This window comes from Electrona antarctica (genome assembly GCF_951216825.1).
Source record: "Electrona antarctica genome assembly, chromosome: 21".
Taxonomy (NCBI): domain Eukaryota; kingdom Metazoa; phylum Chordata; class Actinopteri; order Myctophiformes; family Myctophidae; genus Electrona; species Electrona antarctica.
In genome coordinates, this window is record NC_136802.1 from 11,184,507 (window position 1) to 11,204,082 (window position 19,576).

The following is a 19,576-nucleotide window of genomic DNA, read 5'->3' on the forward strand; positions in this document are numbered from 1 at the left end:
TAAACTTCAGTTTCTACCAAACCCCAACCTGACTTGATTTCTCCTATAATGCTATAGTGCAGGTGATAATAAACATCATATTTCAGTGCAAAGGTAAGCCTGCAGCGCTGCTGTACACTGAAGTCGGGGGGAAAAAAACAAACCAAGAAAACAAAACCAACAGATTACATTTTTCCAGCGTGACAGCTGAGCGAAGGAGCCGTCACTCTGAGATTGAATCCAAGCATAATATAGTGCAAGAAAAGGTGTGTAGTTGTTTCAATAAGAGTTAAAAGTTGTCAGGGGTGACTTTAAGTTCCGTACACTGCAGCAAAAAGACAAAGCATTTCATTTCCCTCTCAGAATTGTACCATGTAGTCAGGAGGAAGAGATTTGTCCACGGTTTGGACATATCGGAGACTTTGACATAAAAAATATATTTTTTCTCTAAATGAGTTTCAGTAACAGCCATATGGCTTTGGTTGAGCAGGTCACACTAGCTGTCTCTTCTCTGCCTGCTGTCCCCCTATCACCCTACCCCCCCTCCCATCTCTCTCTCTCTCTCTCTCTCTCTCTCTCTCTCTCTCTGTTATAATGATCAGTCATTGGCTGTACTGTAACAGTAGTGCTATATCAGTTTTACTCCGTGTCGGCAAGATCAGAGCGCCGACAAGTTCTTCCATAATTCATCAGGCGAATAGTATACGTGCCATAGAGACAAAGTGTGAATGTTCTTTTTGAGGACGAGAGGTGGAACCAAATGCACTGCTTGTGAAGTCCGGAGCCTCCCGTTTGATCAAACCAACCCGTCACTAAACACATCACTCAGTGGTCTATTATGCACAGAGACCCAGAAGGTCTTCTCATATCAAAAGTAAGTGAGTAAGCCTTGCCGAGCCATGAGGCCCATAGGGCAGGAAGGCAGTCTATCTCCTGTTTCTGTAGCGTGAGGCAGCTTGATGTACGAGTACACCCCCTGGATATGACGCTAGTATGTCGGAGGGACTTTAATATCCCCCAATTCAACCCTTGATGCTGAGTGCCAAGCAGGGAGGCACTAGGTCCCCCTGGGACCTGCCAGTCTCAGGCGGACGCTCTAACCACAAGGCCACTGAGCTCCATACTGTATATCAAAAGGAGGTGAGGAAATAGCATCCAATGGAATGTATACATAGCTAATTTTATGACTAATTAATTAGGCGATTTTCCCCGTATTTCCTCATCCAAGTTCCCTGCAGGTAGAATGTAGAGGGATTAGGTGTGGATTTTGACGCGGGAATTCCAAGCCACCTTGTGCATTCAGGACTCGATCCACAGCTGCAGGCGAGAGATCATTGCATTGCCCTGTCCAGTTATAGCCCAGTCTAACATCCGAGGGCTCTCACATGATATCGCAAATATCAAAAAGATTAAGCACAACATAAAATAGGATAATCCAGGTTCTGATACCTGTGGACCATTCTGTAGCAAAAAGAGGAATATATTTCAACTTTAATGAATTGCGGGAAAAAATCTCTTCTGCGGCGAATGTGAAAATGTATAATTTACTGTATTTGATATGTGTTGGAGAAATATAATTAGGATTACTGCATAACGTTAACACAATACATAGATTATGAGGAATCTCATTTTCTGGCCCTGCTGAAACACTCACCCCTTCTCCCTCTCTCCCGGGCCATCCCAGCACTACTTCAAACTGTGAATAATTCCACACAAATTCCACTACCAAAGCTATTTCCTATTTTTTGGGGCAGTGGACATGGTGATTTTAGATTTTATTCCTTTTCTTTTCATTCCTTTTTTCTTTTTTTTTGTACCTGAATAGTGAGTGGTAGTAGAGGGAGAACAGTCAAGCTTGTCATTGGAAATTACTTTTATCATTTGAAAATAGGCTGGGCGGAAGAAACGCTATAAGAAAAGTGCTTGGAGGAGGTCGGTGCAAAAAAAGATATGGGAAGATGTCAAATTGATTCAGAGGAAAACCAAAAAGCATGTTCGCGGTTTAGTGTATAATTTGGGAGGCACAGCGTTCTTCTTCGAAATCTCCAACGGATGCAGACCGGCTATGCCGACTGCCTTAATTCCAGCTTCCACCCACGACCACACCCTAGGCCTAGATCAACAAGCTCACTGCGACGCATTTTGAGCTTGTAGATCTGCTATTTTTGCGACAGTATAGATGTGGCCCTCTGGAGTGTGGAACTATAGTGGCCCTCTGGAGTGAGTGTGGAACTATAGTGGCCCTCTGGAGTGAGTGTGGAACTATAGTGGCCCTCTGGAGTGAGTGTAGAACTATAGTGGCTCTCTGGAGTGAGTGTGGAACTATAGTGGCCCTCTGGAGTGAGTGTGGAACTATAGTGGCCCTCTGGAGTGAGTGTAGAACTATAGTGGCTCTCTGGAGTGAGTGTGGAACTATAGTGGCCCTCTGGAGTGAGTGTGGAACTATAGTGGCCCTCTGGAGTGAGTGTAGAACTATAGTGGCCCTCTGGAGTGAGTGTGGAACTATAGTGGCCCTCTGGAGTGAGTGTGGAACTATATAGTGGCCCACTGGAGTGAGTGTGGAACTATAGTGGCCCTCTGGAGTGAGTGTGGAACTATAGTGGCCCTCTGGAGTGAGTGTGGAACTATAGTGGCCCTCTGGAGTGAGTGTAGAACTATAGTGGCTCTCTGGAGTGAGTGTGGAACTATAGTGGCCCTCTGGAGTGAGTGTAGAACTATAGTGGCCCTCTGGAGTGAGTGTGGAACTATAGTGGCCCTCTGGAGTGAGTGTGGAACTATATAGTGGCCCTCTGGAGTGAGTGTAGAACTATAGTGGCTCTCTGGAGTGAGTGTGGAACTATAGTGGCCCTCTGGAGTGAGTGTGGAACTATAGTGGCTCTCTGGAGTGAGTGTGGAACTATAGTGGCCCTCTGGAGTGAGTGTGGAACTATAGTGGCCCTCTGGAGTGAGTGTGGAACTATAGTGGCCCTCTGGAGTGAGTGTGGAACTATAGTGGCCCTCTGGAGTGAGTGTGGAACTATAGTGGCTCTCTGGCGTGAGTGTGGAACTATAGTGGCTCTCTGGCGTGAGTGTGGAACTATAGTGGCCCTCTGGAGTGAGTGTGGAACTATCGTCAAAGTTGCCCACCACTGGTGTAGTTCATCATTCTAGCTGGTGGTGTCGAAGCTGAGACGAGGTGACCCTCACAGCGATCGCCCAGTGTGTTTATGAGTGGCACGTCATCCATCAGTGTCGCAATAAATCACACCACCTCAGGCAGACGACATGGAACGCACAGACGCACATTTGGACAATTTATCACTGTATGCATGTGAGTGAAGCTGGTGAGGATTGATTATTTTTGCAGACAGACTTTACCGGTAATTGCTGCTACTTTGGAAACGGTTTACAAGTGAACAAGGAGATAGAGAGTAGGGCTACATTGTGCTCAGAGAGAGTACACACTAAACACACCATTGTAATTGTGCTGAAGTGTAATCAACGCTGAATTATGGATCGCTCAAACTCCCAAATAGCTTTTTGTTGCTCTCTAAATATTTCAAATGCATGTGGGTGAGAAAACGTGATCGGTTTGTCAGGAGATGAGCTGCCTTCACATTTGGTAAATGGAAGGGGATGCGTCATACAGTGTACTGACGGCATATAACATTTAACGTAAGCATGCATGCTGGCTTAACCCATTTTGGGGCGGGAACCCCTTTTGGTGTTAGCATTATGTTATGCATTATGTTATGCGTCATAGCGCGCCACCGAGTGGCGCGCTATGAGCTAGTAGATCTGCTATTTTTGAAAAATCGAAGAGCGACTGACATAGAAACATAGCTTTTTCAGAAAACTGTCAGGATGTAGAAGAGATTTTTAGAATCTGATTTCAGATCAAAATGGGTTTTAAATAACAAGAAGCATTGTCAAACAAGCACAACTTGGATTTTGTCTTTTTTATAATGTCGGTACATCTGAGTTAAGAACAACTTATTTGTGAGTCCGGAAGCTCAATATCAGGGATGAAGATTTGATTTGATTTGAAGGAAGACACTCGCACAAAAACAAATAAAAACAGTTTGCTTAATTTAATGGTTCATTCACCGTGCCACAGCCATTAGGCTTTCATCAGTGACTGAGTGGCCATGATGACATTATGTGGCATGTCGAACAAACAATTCAAAACTGATTTTTGTTTTATTTTAATGAATGGTTCAGGACAACAACAAACCAGGCGGACAGAGCACAGAAGCATACCTATACAAAAAGATGAAATGCACGTGTGACTTAAATAACGTGAACCATAAAGATGCCTGCGTTAATTGTCGGCGATGCCCTCGTACCGTTTCAACAACGCGTCCAAAATGTAAAATCTAGCTTGACCTGAAATGCTAGAATAGATTTTCTATTGAAGCTGCTCCGACCAGTGTTGATTTTGTCGACTAAAACCGACTACCCTTTTTCACTGACGAAAACTAAATGGAAACTAAACTAAAACTAAGCTACGATGACTAAAACTAAGACTAAATATTTTGACACTTTTGTCAACATTTTAGCCTAAAATGTTAGGAAGTGACCTAAAGCAAAGTAAAAAGCTATGTTCTTTGTTTACCCAGGGTGAATGGACTAAGCTCGAGATGCTTGTTTACAGCCAGACCCTGCTCATAGAACATTTCATGGTAGGGGTTCAATGCCTTGCTCAAGGGCACTTCAGCGGTGGTAATTTTAACGTGCCGGTCCGGGGATTCGAACTGGCGACCTTCCGATAACAAGACCTAGTGGACAAGAGCTCCAGCTAGACTATGACTAAAACTAAGATCAAAATGTGCTGTCAAAATCAACAGTGCTCCGACCCTCACCAAGTAGAACCCTATGAAACCAAACACTCAGTCAAAACCCACACACTTTTCACAGCATCTCCCCACCCCTCTGACCAGCATCTCCCCACCCCTCTGACCAGCATCCCCCCACCCCTCTGACCAGCATCTCCCCACCCCTCTGACCAACCGCTGGGTGTTAGATTGACCGGTCGCTGCTGCTGCTGCATATGGAGGAAGAAACAGGATACAATCGCACAGGGGAGGAAGACAGAGCCAATCACATGTGTGACTACGGTTAGAGTCCGTTTGGCTGCAGTATGTGGTCGAACAGAGGAAATGAGAAAAGATGGTGCCGCTAGATAGCCGTGTTGCGCCGTGACTTCCTCTGCGTGTGTGTGTGTGAGGGTTGTGTTTCATTATTTCTCTGACAACAGCCAGACCGACTCCAGGTCTGACGCCGTTACATTAACCCAGAGGATGTTGTGCGACAGTTAATCGAACTAATTGATTTAATCTGTCATAAAAAAATAATAATGAATGAAATATAATAAAAGGCTATTTTCCCGCATTTTTTCAGGGCCATTTGGTGAATAAATTAAATTAAATGAAAACAACAACAACCCTTCTCGGTTTAATAATTGTAAAAGTAATTGATATCACAATCGTTAAGAAGGTCATTGATAGTTGCAGCCCCCTATGCAGGCTTGTGGCAGAATTTGTAGGAATAAGACTTGTCATTTACTGTATACATTTAGACAAGAACAATTATCATTTTATTATTTAGTAAGCCTTGCCGAGCCATGAGGCCCATATAGGGCAGCTATAGGGGCCTATCTGTATAATGAGGCACAAGTGCACCCTCCTAGACATGATGTACGAGTACAAGTACACCCCCCTGGACATGATGTACAAGTACACCCCCCTGGCCATGATGTACAAGTACACCCCCCTGGTCATGATGTACAAGTACACCCCCCTGGTCATGATGTACAAGTACACCCCTGGTCATGATGTACAAGTACACCCCCCTGGACATGATGCTAGTATGTCGCAGGGCTACTGTGTGTACTGTACACAGTATATAAATCCATGCGTGAACACATGAACTTAGGTTTTGCTGTTGTCGGGCAGAAACCTCCTATATCTCATATAACCTTTTAGTGTTTTGTTGTGAATTAATTAACGCCCCACTTGATCACACTACAGCGTCACACAAAAGCATGTCAAGGAGCAACTATAGATCCACAAGATCCAGCTTGTAGATCTGCTACTTTTGCTACTTTTGAATTGGAATCTTGAAAAGTAACAGTTGTGTACATTCCTGTATGCCAGTGGTTCTCAAACTTGTTCACGTCAAGGACCCACAAAATGATACTCATTAGCCTGCGGACCCCCCAATTGAAAATATATACCAGGGACCCCCATAAGAGAAGATTTGATCTTTACGGCTCTAGCAGTGATTTTCAACCATTTTCATTTCAAGGACCCCCGGTCTCTGGGACCCCAATTTATATTGTAAAATCTAAGTAAATTTAACTCTGAGAGTGTACAAATGGACCCATTTGGTTCCATTTGGTTCCATTTCTACACTCTCAGAGTTACTGACCCATAAGAGTCCATTTGGTTCCTCAATATCATTTAGCTGGGGACCCCCTGGAACTCCCTCAAGGACCCCTGGACCCCACTTTGGGAACCACTGCTTTAGCGGCTAGGATCCAAGGATATGGATAAAGGAATGCCTGTTGTGTAATGACTGTAAAGTTTAGCCATTACACAACAGAAATTCCTTTGTGCCATGTCTCGCGGTATTGAATTGGCATTGCTTCTGCTAAAATTGCAGGAGATGTTTACGCCAGAGTGACACTGTCAAAGTGGCCAGAATATTGCACATAAAGTGGCCTGACAGCACTGCAGCCTGCAACTTAATGTGAAATTTCTGCAAGCAGATTTCCAGACAAGACTTTTTTTTTTGCTAATATTCCGTAAAGTGGTCTGCCTGACAGTAGAAAGACGACGTTCCGGATGTTGGGCGCACACGTTAAGTGGGGCACAGCGAGCGGAATGTTAGCTAGACGGCAAGGCAGAACAGCAGGTATACAGCTTGAAATTGCATTGGCACCATCTCTGTCACACAGACAGATGGTGTGGTAAAGATAGCAGCAAACTCTGCCTCCTCTACCACCCTCAGTCACACATACTGTATCTCGGAGGGAGCTATGGGACGCTTAACCCATTCTGGGCGGGAACTACTTTAGCTATTGAAAAATAGCAGATCTACAAGCTCATAGCGCGCCACCGAGTGGCGCGCTACGAGCTTGTAGGTCTGCTATTTTTGAAAAGTCGTGAAAAAAAGTGTCACAAATCTTTGAATATATATTTCAGAGCGAACATTTTTAACTAAAATATGGGCTTCTGGGGGGTCCCTGGAACTACATATTTTGAGATGGGGGTCCGTGGCCCAAAAGAGATAATTCTGGGGGTCCTTGACATGAAAAAGGTTGAGGACCACTGACATAGAAACATGGATTTAGAAGCCTTTTTTTTTTATCGACCTCAGTCCAAAATGGGTTAAAACTGGTATATATTCTGTCGCTGCCCATGTATGCACCCTCAACAACTTTTGACAAGTCATTCCATAAATAATAAACCCAGGGATTCTTATGATTTCCCCCGACTTCCAAAAACTCGGATTACGTTTCAGCCGCATGATTCTGGTTCCTCAAAAAAAATAATGTCGTCGCACTCTCTTCTTTGTACGTCATGCTCTCAAAGTCGGGTGAAACACAGCCCTCACACACACACAGAGAGATAAGGAGGAATTAAACAGGGACGGCCAACGTGAATATTGCCATGGAAACAGGACAGTTCCTGCAGCGGTCGTTGAAATTAGAAGTTAGGGAAACAGATTGGATAGCAGGTTAGAACTATAACTAACCATTTTTTGTCCCCCTCCACAGCTCTAGTATAAGCTTATGTTTCACCTCAATTTCAATGTGTATTGTTATATTTGCTATTAACATCTCTTAAAAAGGCTTTATCAATGCAATGCATCTCCTTGTGTATAACAAAGCCCTTATATTATTGGAAATGTATATATGGTTCTGGGGCTTGAGTGCTGCATTTTCCCCTCACGGGGGACCCCTCACAACCACCGCCCCCCAAACAAACTCTGATCCTCTTTATACCTCATCGTATTATACTTCCCCGAGTTTCGTCCTCTAATCCCTCTCCCCTCTGAGTCACTCTGATTTACCTCATCAAATGAACAAAGAGCCAGAGTCATGATTTTATGCTGATGCTGTTGGCATTTCTTTAGCCATGTAATTGCTGTTATACCTTCCCTTTTTCCCCTCCCAAGGAGATTCCCTCCCCAACCCCTTCCCACTACCCTGTTTCCAATTGTATCTTTGATTGTTAAAAAAGGATCCCTGGCTAATAAGACAAATGTGCCTTAAAACATTATACTTGCCCTCTACAACTAATATAACAATAATAATATAACAATAAAAACAGATGGAGAATGTTTCACTCAATAGGAACTGCTCCTGTCGCAAGTTGATGATGTCATATGCCCATAATGGTCTAGCCCTAATGTATGGAATGCATATGCTAATAAATAACTTAATACTTCCTACGGTTAATATGAGCATCAAAGCAATATTTGAAATAGTTTTTATTACCATGTGCATTCCATACATTCCATAGGGCTGGAGCACACATGGACATATGACATCATCAACTTGCGACAGGAGAGGTTCCTATTGAGTGAAAGATTCTCTGTTTATGAAATAATTAAAAATATTTAAGGTGTTTTTATTTTTACATTTTAGTTATAGAGGGCAAGTATAATGTTTTAAGGCATATTTGTCTTATTAGCCAGAGCTGCTTTTAACGTTAACACAACTCTGGGTGTCATTTACAAGACAAGGAAATTGTTATTATTTTTTAAGTGAAATGCATAGCCTGTCTGTCACTGATATACTGTGTTATGTATACTGTTAACACTTTCCCCATTTTGTTTAACACTTAACTTGAATTGGGCTTCCAACCCCGATGGAATGATCACCACTGAATCCATTCGAAATGTAAATTACACTTATTACACCCCGATAATATTTACTTAACATGGAATGCAAATGAGTTCACGTAAGCACTTCCTCTTAAATACAGAACACATCTTGTGTTTAATTAACAATGCCTTTTGGGAGGGAGAAAGGGCATTGGAGACCAGTCTGAGTGAGAGAGAGAGAGACGGCATTAAGTGTTGAATGTTTCAGCCTCTCTCTCATTCCGCTGTAGTCTCTCTGCACACAGAGTGTGGGGTAGTAAATTAGGCCCATTAGTTTACCCTCAGTAAACTTAAGGTTTTGCATACAGATTAAGCTAATTAGAAATGAGCCATAGAAATCAGCATGGCCAAAGGGGGAAATAGGATTGAGCCCATTCTTCACGAGAAACTGGAGAGTAAAAAAAAATAGGGGGGAAAAAATGAATTATTCAAGGATTTTTTTTTATTATGATTACTTTTCTCCATACAAAAATAAATAAATAATACAAATTTAGAAAAAAAAGGAAGGATACAGTGGAGGGGGGGTTGGGTGTGGAGTTGTTTATCACATTCCGAGAACAATCTTACACAGCTTTCTTTTTGTAATTTTTTTTTCATGCAAAAATCATGCGGCCAATTTGTTGATGTAAGTGACCCTGAACCTCGTGGTTTGCTATCTTATTTAAACCAATCAGAGCAGAACAAACATCTTGAGCGCTAGTGTTAGTCAGCATTAAGAATAGGAGAAGTGAGGGCTATATTATATAGGCTGTTGTTATACTTTGGATTTTTAGCTGTTCATTGTAATAATATGTAGCCTCTGTTTATCTTGTTGTGAATAGAATCCCATATAGTACTAGTAGTAGTAGTAGTAGTAGTAGTAGTAGTAGTAGTAGTAGTAGAAGTAGTAGTAGTGTAGTATTAGTTGTAGTATGCAGTCAGACTAGTGTATAGTATAGAGAGACAGGCCAGAACAGTATAGAATGACAGGCATATATAGGACAGAATATGTTAACTTCTACCATCTTTACATTACTTTATGAATGGTCAGACAAGCGTTAGTCAGTATGTTAACTATAACTAGAAAGAGACTAACTAAAAAAAAAAACATTAACTAACTTTTTAGAACTAACCTGCAGTTTGTAGTGCTGTTTCTAACACTGTTTTCATTTGAACTGTTTTTATTTTTGCTTTTTTGGTTTCTGGTGGGATCTCTCCTTCCATGGCTTCTCTAACGCTCTCCCTTTCTTCCCCGTTGTCTCTTTCTTGTCCTTATAGGAGGTGAATTAGTGTTGCCCATAATAACGGTGGACTCCCTAGACCCCCCGTCCATTGCCACGCGCTACCCGGTAATCCCCTCGCCCCCCACCACCTACCGCCCCTTCCTCACCCTCCTCGAGACCACCAAAGAGTCCCTCCTGCCCCCGCTGCCCAACAATGCCCCGCCCCGCCGCCCCCCGTGCCCCCTGGACCAGGAGGACTGCGAGGTGTCCCCCATCGAGGTGTCGGCGTACGGCTCGGGCGAGATGACCGAGTCGGACGACGAGGACTATTACAAAAACTCACCGCTGGTCACCGACAGAACTGTCCTCCCCCCTCCTCCTCACCCCCCGGCCGGCGGCCAGAACCCCCACGACACACGCCACTCCTCTCGCCACTCCCCCGGGGGCTCCTCCCACCGCCCGCCCCTCGCTGGCGCCGCCACCCCCACGGCCGACCCCGCCCACCCCGGCGCTCCGCGCCTCAAGCCCGGCGCGCCGGCGCCCGGCGGCAACAACAACATCCCCGCCGGGAAAATGAACACCCGGGACCAGGTGCTGCTGCCTCCGCCCGCCCACCCCTCCTCGTCCGACCCGGGGCACCGCCGCGGGGCGGGTGCGGCGGGCGCTGCAGGCGTGACCTCCTACCCCCCTAACTTCCCCCATGTGCCCCTGACCCCAGACCCCACGTCCCCGGAGAGAGGCCTGCCCGGCGCCGTGGAGGTGCAGCAGTCGAGCAGCACCACGGGCATGGTGGTGGGCATCGTGGCCGCGGCCGCCCTCTGCATCCTCATCCTGCTCTACGCCATGTACAAGTACCGCAACCGCGACGAGGGCTCCTACCAGGTGGACCAGAGCCGCAACTACATCAGCAACTCGGCCACGCAGAGCAACGGCGCCCTGGTCAAGGAGAAGCAGCCCGCCGCCAACGCCAAGACGGTGACCAAGAACAAGAAGAACAAGGACAAGGAGTACTACGTCTGAGGAAGCGGGGGAGGGGGGGGGGGGGGGGGGGGGGGATTCCGTGACACCCAAAGGCAGGAGGCACACTTAGAGGAGGAGGAGAGAGAGAGAGAGAGGGAGGGAGGGAGGGAGGGAGAGCGAGAGGGAGAGAGACATGGCAGTATAAGTTGATGCGTAATACATTTATATATTTTAGTGGCAGTGTCTGATTGACTCATGATTAATTTCAAAACATCGTTACGCCACTCCCTGTTGCGTATATAGTATAACTTAACCGTGTATAGTATACATTGGTATGCTGTTACTCTAACGTAAGTATAAATCACTCTTCACGCGTCATATTTCCGTTCCTCGATGTCTCGGCCAAACGTATATAGTTTCTATCGATTTCACTCACTATGCGACGTGCATGTTTGCGGCAGGACCGGTCAAAGGGAAGAAGGCCGTTATTATAACACCCGTTACACCCAATTTCGAACACATACAGTAATCGTGCCAACAACAAAGCTGATAACGCGTAGAAGCAGTATAGTTTTTTTGGGCTAAGCTTATACCGACTGGTGACTAAAATATCTTGAGCTACTGTAAAGAGCCGCCATCAGTATTCGAGGGTCTGTCTGTCCGCTCGCTGGCATCCCCGAGGCTAGTTAGCGTGAGCTGCCAAGTCGAGAGCACAGGTGCTCAATTATTAGTGACTCAGCGCTGCTCTGTGAAACCAGTATAATGCCAGCTTTACAGAGACGCTGTGTTCCAAAACCTCTGTCTGTCTCCATCGGTCAGCTCTTTCAAAGTATTCAACGTCTCTGTCTGATCTCTCCCTCGACGTCGTAACTCTCCCTCTCCCTCTCTCTCTCTCTCTCTCTCTCTCTCTCTCTCTCTTTCTCCCTTCCGCTCGTTCACGTGCGTTCCCCGTCCGTCCGTCCAACGAACCGTGCTCGGCAGCCGACGCAAACGTAAACTCTGCTGTGTTTCAAGCATGTAGTATTCATTAATGAAAAAGAGATACAAAAAAATAATGAAATAAACTGTTTTTACTTTCCGTGGGAGTTTCGAAGAAAAGAGAAAAAAAAGTGGAAAAAAATCAATACCGATGACGATGATGATCGATTGATTGATTGATGATGATAACGTTAAACGTAGCAATCATGTGCGATACCGCCACTCTACTCTCGACCAACCCAACGGATGCTGTCTCCTAACGTTTATAGCTGCCAAACCATCTCGAGGTCAAAACTAAGCCCCCTTCTTGGTCGTCCTTTGTTCCAGCAGATATGTGTCATGTGTTTCCGAGGCTCCCGGCAGCCTCGACCTAGCAGAGGGGCCTGCAGAGAAAAAAACTGTCCGTAACAGTTACTACTAATCACAGAGAAACACGCAGAAAAAACCTCCAGCAAACAAAATGAACTGTGCTCTATATAAATATAAATATATGTATAGACGTTTCAGAAAACCTGTGGAGCTGATTGTGCTGCGCGAATGAAAGAAAGGGAAAAAAAGCGCGAACGTGCGTGCAGCGCCGATGGACATAAGGATTTCTTGATGAGAGATCGGTTGTCAGTCACACACATGGTCACACACATACACACTCACGCACACACACACACGCACACACACACGCACACACACACACACACACACACACACAAAAACACATGCACACACATCACATACACATGCACACATACACCCCGATGGACAGTACGGCTGATGCAATGCTGCAAGACTCGGTCATTATCGTTGGTGTAAGTGAAGAAACATTCAGAGACGGAGATGTTTTTATTTTTAATTTAGTTTGCTGTTCCTTTCTTGTTGTTATTATTTTATTATTATTATAATTTTCTCCTGAGAAATGAGAGACATTTTATGGAAAATTCTGAGTTGATTTTTTGCTGGAGTTCCACTGTGGAGAGAAAGCTACTGTACCTTGCATCTGGAAAATGCAACTGTGTCTTTCGTTTCCCTCCCGTCGCGCGAGCCCAATAACTGGACTGATGATCGCAGCCAATGGGCCGACGAAGCCAGACATTGTTTAAGGCGAACACCCCCCGCGGGTTCCCTTGAAGATGTACAACAGAACTCTAGTATTCCAATTTTCTCAACTCTATTAAAAAAAGAAAAAAGAAACTGTACCATGAAAAGAAAAGAAAAATCTTGAGGAAAAAAAAAAAGTTTGTGAAATGTCTAAATATTTGACTCACCCCATTACTATTAAAGAGAAATGTCTTTTCCCTATATCATTACTATTTGGAGAAAAACAAAAAGAAAAACATGACTATGGAAATTGATTCTGGGAAATCTGAAATTTATATGTCTTTTCTTTTCTTTTTTTTTAGGTAATTGAGCAAAAATGTGAATTGGGTTACAACACAAAATCATGCTTCCCCCCCCCCCCCCCCCCCCCCCAACCCCCACCCCCCCTCCACCTTCGTCAGAAAAACGTTTTCTCGTTTTTTTGGTCATCCTCATGTCGTCCTTGACACCTTGTTCCACATTCATTCATCTCCTATTTCTTAGTATGGCAGAACCATGTGTCCATGTGATCCCACGGGGACCGAGCAGGGTCTATCTGTTCCGTATACCATATCCTCCATTTTATATTTGTTATCGTTTTATATCCTAATTCTGTCTATACTCGCTAGAGACAAAAATGGCCGCCATGGTCTGTGAATTCGTTGGCAGGCTCCATTATTTGTTCACCTCGACCCCCCCCCCCCCCCCGCTGAAGGGTTTGTTTTCTGGTTTCGGTTCTCTCTCCATTTTTCCAGGCATACTCCTCCCACCACCCAGTAACTTCCTGTTCTTTCTAAATGTTATTGTAAAGTGTTCCAGTGAGATGACTCTAAATATGTGTACATTAACAGAGGGGAATACACTTGGTTATATACTTCTTACTCCCTGTGTCCTGTGGTCTGTCCTCTTGTCAATCTGCTCATTACAACAACCAAGAAAGATCTTTCAGGATGCCTTTTAAGAATGCTTAATTGAGGTTAACTATTGTCAAAGGGCCACTTCACCACTTTTGCAACCAGATATTATTTTAATTATGTTTAGGACACAAGAAACACTTTTCTTGTTTTTTTTGTCATGTGTGTAAATATGTGTTTTTAGATATTTTAGTCATGGCGCCATCTTCATGACCAAAATTTGTCATGAAAATGTGGTCTCACTTCCTTCCTGGACTACAAGTCATACTCCTTCACGCAGCCTCCCCCCTCTCCACAAGGAGGGACAGTGCACCAAAGCATTATGGTCATTGTAGGAATTCAGCAATCCCTGGTCAAACACACATCATTATTTATCTGGCCATATAGGGTGCAAATTTCAGATTGTGCTACCGTTATCTACTACATATTATATTAACATTGAGGGACTGCAGTTTCTTCCAGCTGTGAAATGTCCCTTAAGCAGAACGGCAACGGCGTGCTGAGTCAGCTGAAGCAGACTTCAGATACATTTTTATCCCACGATTTTGTAACCCCATTTTTTCCACGCAGTGTCAATGATCTATTCTAATGTAATCCTTACACTCCCTCTGCCAAGCTGGGGAGAGCAACAGACTGACCTCATACTTCCCTTACTGTTTCCCTGTTAGCACTTAGCGAGTGGAAGGAACACATTATTCCAACCAGTTCCTTTCCCCTCCATCAGGCGCCCCGGCTGGCCAGGGGGAGGCAGTATAGAGACCAGGATTATACTGCATGTTTTTTGTGAGGGTACCTATACCCTATAGCGCCATTCACACCTTAGAGACAGCTGTCTCCTGGGTGTCTCCTGTCTCCTTTGTGTGTCGCACGGCTCGCAATGCATTTTCAATGGGAGTCACGTGGTTTGACGAGACAAGCTTGCTCCCTGGCTGTCTTCTGTCTTCTGGGCACTGATGACGCGGAGGAGAGAACATGCCCGAAGCAGACTTTGCGGCGCTCGGCACGGCAACCTGCTCGCTCTGTGGTGCCTCTCACGGCTCCAGTCCGCTTTACGTCTTGGGTTTGAGAAACTGGACTTCCTTTCCGGATTCCTGGTGCGGGTCGGCACCACTTGACAGTGGATTTGGCCCGTGGCTGCATGGGTGCATATCAACCTCAAGCTATGGGTAATATTCCATACATTCAATGAATAAGGGCCTTTCTCGGCCCCACCCTTATCCCATTGTTTATATTGTGTTTAGGATCCAAGATGGCCACAGCACCAGGAGGGGGTGGGGCGGAGGTGAACGGGTGGGGTCGACATATGCCCTTAATGGGCTGCATTCACAAATTCAAGACGTTTGTCTTGTTTCTGTTTTTAATGGCCGCTCCAATGCATTTCCATCTGGTTTGCAATGAAAACAGGCAATACAGTGACATCTGCAGGCAAATCCCATTGACATATATGGGATTTGCAGGCTGTGACATCACAAACGGCAGGAAAATCAGAGCACTTGTTTGAGGTGACGTTTTTTGGGTGCAATTGAGCTCAGAAAACCAAAAATAATTACAAAAATTACAAAAACCTTTTTTATAATGTCACAATCCCTTTAAGGCAGCGCAGAGAACAACATGTGTTTTTTGGTGTTGAGCTGATGAATGCTTAAAGGAGCATTCAGTGATTTGGGTGATTTGTAAAACCACCCAGTCCGCCCCGGTAACAAAATGTGCACATGTACGCTCTACAGTGGGGGGAAGTGCAACAGGCCAACAGCATGTGCACCAAGGCCCGCCCCCACTCGATCATGATTGGAGGAAGGCCCCTCTCATCCTGATTGGATGAAGGTTTTGCCACCTGCCACCAAAACTGAAACTAGGGGTTTTTGACCCCAGGGGCTCACTGGGGACAGGGAGGATTTCCTTATATGGTCAGCACACTCTATAGTAGGGAGGATTATCCAGAAAAAAAGAAAAAATAAGTGATATTTGAATTAAGTCAAATCACTGAATATACCTTTAAAAGACCACTTCAACACTTTTCAACCTACCTTCATATAATCGGTCCTCACTAATGTTCATGATAAAATGCCACAATGTTATTCCTCTGTCTGTGTCTTATTTGAGGGCTGTGGGCAGTTCAAAAACCTGTCCACCAGTGACATCATCGATGAGGAATTAACTGCCCACAGCCCTCCTATGAGACACAGGCCGAAATGGTGGTATTTTATCATGAAGGGAGGACCAATTATATGAAGATAGGTGGAAAAGTGGTGAAGTGGTCCTTTAATGCCAAAACACATAATTATGGTACCTTCTGAGACTAAGGACCGCTTAGCTGAGAGGCAAAGCAGAGACCTCCACTACATATTGTATAAATTGTTCAGCTTTTCTTTTCATGTCTTCTTTTTTATTTTAGAAAGTGTACCATGCTACTTGATAAGAAACAAAATAAATGAATACAAAATAGACGTGTGTGTGTGAGAGAGAGAGAGAGAGAGAGAGGGTTCTAACTTCTGAATGAGCAGCGGCGGGGGGCGGGGTTTGCCTTGAGCTCGGGTGGGATCCATAATAACGTGCATGTATTTAGTTTAAGTGCTCAGGTGGTGCGCGCGGCACGCCGCCATTTGTCACACCACACACAGTCACAACAAGCAACACTGTCTCTGCTAGTGTTTGTTTACAACCAGCCGTTTGTTTACATAAACAACTTGTAAGATTTATTGACATGGACATCGAGTAAAGTAGAGTTGTCAGTGTTTTTTCCAAACACAACAAGCTTCTACAAGCTGTGGAAATAGAAGTCTTCTTCACTCTCCAGCCTACCAACCTCAGGTGAGTGTTAGCTGCAGGTGTTAGCTTAGCTAGCAGTGGTTTTCAACCCACGCCATATGCGTCCGAGCGCAACCACCATTTGATGAGAATTATAGCCTCTCAGACCCAAAACTAAAGAATATTATGTTGTTGTTGGATAAGATTTTGTCCACAATTCCATGCTGTATTGATGTTGGTACCAATAGGAGAGATAACAGGCAAGACAATTATTTTACATCTAATTGTGTAGACTTGGTAAATGGTAAATTAATTGGCCTAATGCATGCAGGTATTTAACAATGTTACTCTGACTGGTCCATTTGGTTTCATTCTACTATCTCAAGAGTTAAAAATCTAATAAGGGTCCATTTGGTTAATTACCAACTCTCCCATCATTTAGCTGGGGACTCCTGGGAGGACCAATGGTGCACTGGCTTAGCTAATTAACTGCTTATCATTAAAGGAATTGATGGAATTGGTGTAATTTCACTTTGATGTTCCCTGATAAAGCAGCAACTATAGTTAGTTAGAAGCATTGTTGTTTTGTGTGATGTGATATGAAGCGTGTGTGTGTGTGTGTGTGTGTGTGTGTGTGTGTGTGTGTGTGTGTTTGATTGATTGAAGAATTTATTAACAGTTTGCAGAATTACAGTACATTTCAAGCACAAACTCAATACAAAGGCTGTTAACTGTGAGTGGACGACCCAATTAAGCATTACACTTGTTTCCAATAGGGTCCACCATGTTCAAATCATCAAAAACATTTAGAGACGTACAAATAGACGTACAAATAGACACTTCTATATAGACAGAACAGGAATTCATCATAAAGGAGGTAAAAAGGGAAAAGAAACATATACAGTGAGGGAAAAAAAGGGGTGGGCGGTGGGGGGGATTCACGTTCAGCTCCGTTAATTTGTTTTTTTTCCTTGGAGGAGCTGCGTGTGTGTGTTAGACCGCCTGTCTCATCTGCAGTGTTGTTGGTAATCCTGTTGATTTAAGGTGCCAAAGCACTGTAGAGGAGGGGGTGTTCATGTTCATATGTTTTGTCTCTTCATAATTTATTTCTGAATGAATTGGGCATTTTGAAATATAGTGGAATGAGTTTGAAGATTTCTTCATGATTAAGAGTCATTTAGCTGCAATTGGCAACACTAGATTTTTTTTCCCGAATTGTATATGTATAGAGTTGCAATACCGTCCATTGACAGCCCATTGATCCAAATCAAATTTCCGATCTGCTTGTATTAAACAACGTTAAACTCACCAACATTGCAGCTGTAGTAAGGCACGCTTGATTATCCTCTGCAAAGTGTTTGTTTAATAAACATTCGCGTAAACATGTTATGAGCTACTTTCTGCCAAGAAATGCCGTGCCGTGATTTTTTTTGAGTGGTGCAACCACTCCTAGCCCCTCTCGGGACCCCCGGTTGAGCTCTTTTCATCATCACCCATAGGGTCCCTAGCCATCGGTCCTAAGCTAAATGGAAATTATGGAATACAGACGGACTTGCCTTCGTTAACGTCCATGCTGCGCTGTTTGTGTGATAGTGATATGTTCCAAAAGAAGCATATAGGAGCTATAGGAGACAACGGAAACCTCAACGAATTTTCCTTTGCAGAAGCCGTTAAGCTGTTCCTTATTGACATCCCATTGTACCGCCTTCCGCACCGACGCTGGCTAGCTGCGCGTCCCTACGTTCCTGCCTCTGATCTGCTCTGTCGCAGCTAGCCAGCGTCGGTGCGGGAGGCGGTACAATGGGATGTCAATAAGGAAGTCAAGGAAGGAAGGAAGAGAACATTTCAGACCAGCCAAAACGGTCAAAAAAAAATACTTGACGGCTTCTGCGCCAAAGGAAAATTCATTGAGGTTCAGGGCTCCAGACTAACTTTTTCACAGGTAGCACTGGTGCCACCTACCTTTTCATTTGGTAGCGCCACCACAAATTAGGTAGCACCATTTTTTTCTTTGTATAGCGTGGTATTAATACATGATCTTATCATGCCCCCACATCGGGCACCATTTATTTATGTAGTGGTTTCCACCATTAAAGGTTTGAATCATAAAACCCCCTACAAAGGTCACTGTGTAAAAAACAGCAACCTACCTGGTTATACTTCAAAACACTGTAGATGGTTTCAACCCACCACAAAGTCACTCAGTCAATAAAGGCAATATTTATATTCCACACACAGAAAGTCAGTTTAAGGTTTTGTGTTGAAAAGTAAATGCAGTCCAAACCTTTTGGATTAATAATGGCAATATTAATATTAATGACAATTTGTACAATATCTCCAAATTAATTCCTTATTATAATATTTTTACATTTTGGAAAAAATCTTTTGCAATGTGAAATGCCACCAAATTCTTAATCCTTTTCCTCTTTATGGGCCAACTTGTGAAAGCTGCATGCTTTTATTGTGAAGGCAAAAGTTTCTGAATGCTCAGAGCCTGCATATCTCCGCGTGCTGGAAATAGCTGATCTACAAGCTCACAACGCGTCGCAGACGCGTTGTGAGCTTGTAGATCAGCTATTTCCAGCACGGAACACGAAGAATAAATCAGGCATCAGTGCTCTTCACTCACTGGGAGGGAGATTAATGTATTTTGTTGGCCGATCATCATGTATGGACCTATGGTATGGACACATAGGCTACCTCCTCGATGCAAACATAACAAGCTTTGGAAGCTATTTTTCGTGGCACATTTCGTGGCACATGTTTAATCAAACAACACGTTTACTAAGTTTCACTCAGTGTTTGGGTCGGGAGTCGGCTGTCTGTGTAGATCATGACTGATCATCATGCAGT

General features: G+C 44.2%; 1 protein-coding gene across 1 annotated transcript in view; it reads left to right on the forward strand.

The window, feature by feature from the left end:
- The window catches only part of LOC306913843 (neurexin-2-beta-like), a gene marked incomplete at both ends in the record, with an annotated part of 54,078 nt that extends 43,006 nt beyond the window's left edge, over window positions 1-11,072 (forward strand). Inside the window, one exon of the mRNA XM_079490653.1 lies at window positions 10,108-11,072. Coding sequence (XP_079346779.1) covers window positions 10,108-11,072 — 965 coding nt within the window. The remainder of the gene's footprint in view (window positions 1-10,107) is intronic.
- Window positions 11,073-19,576: the final 8,504 nt, after the last annotated feature.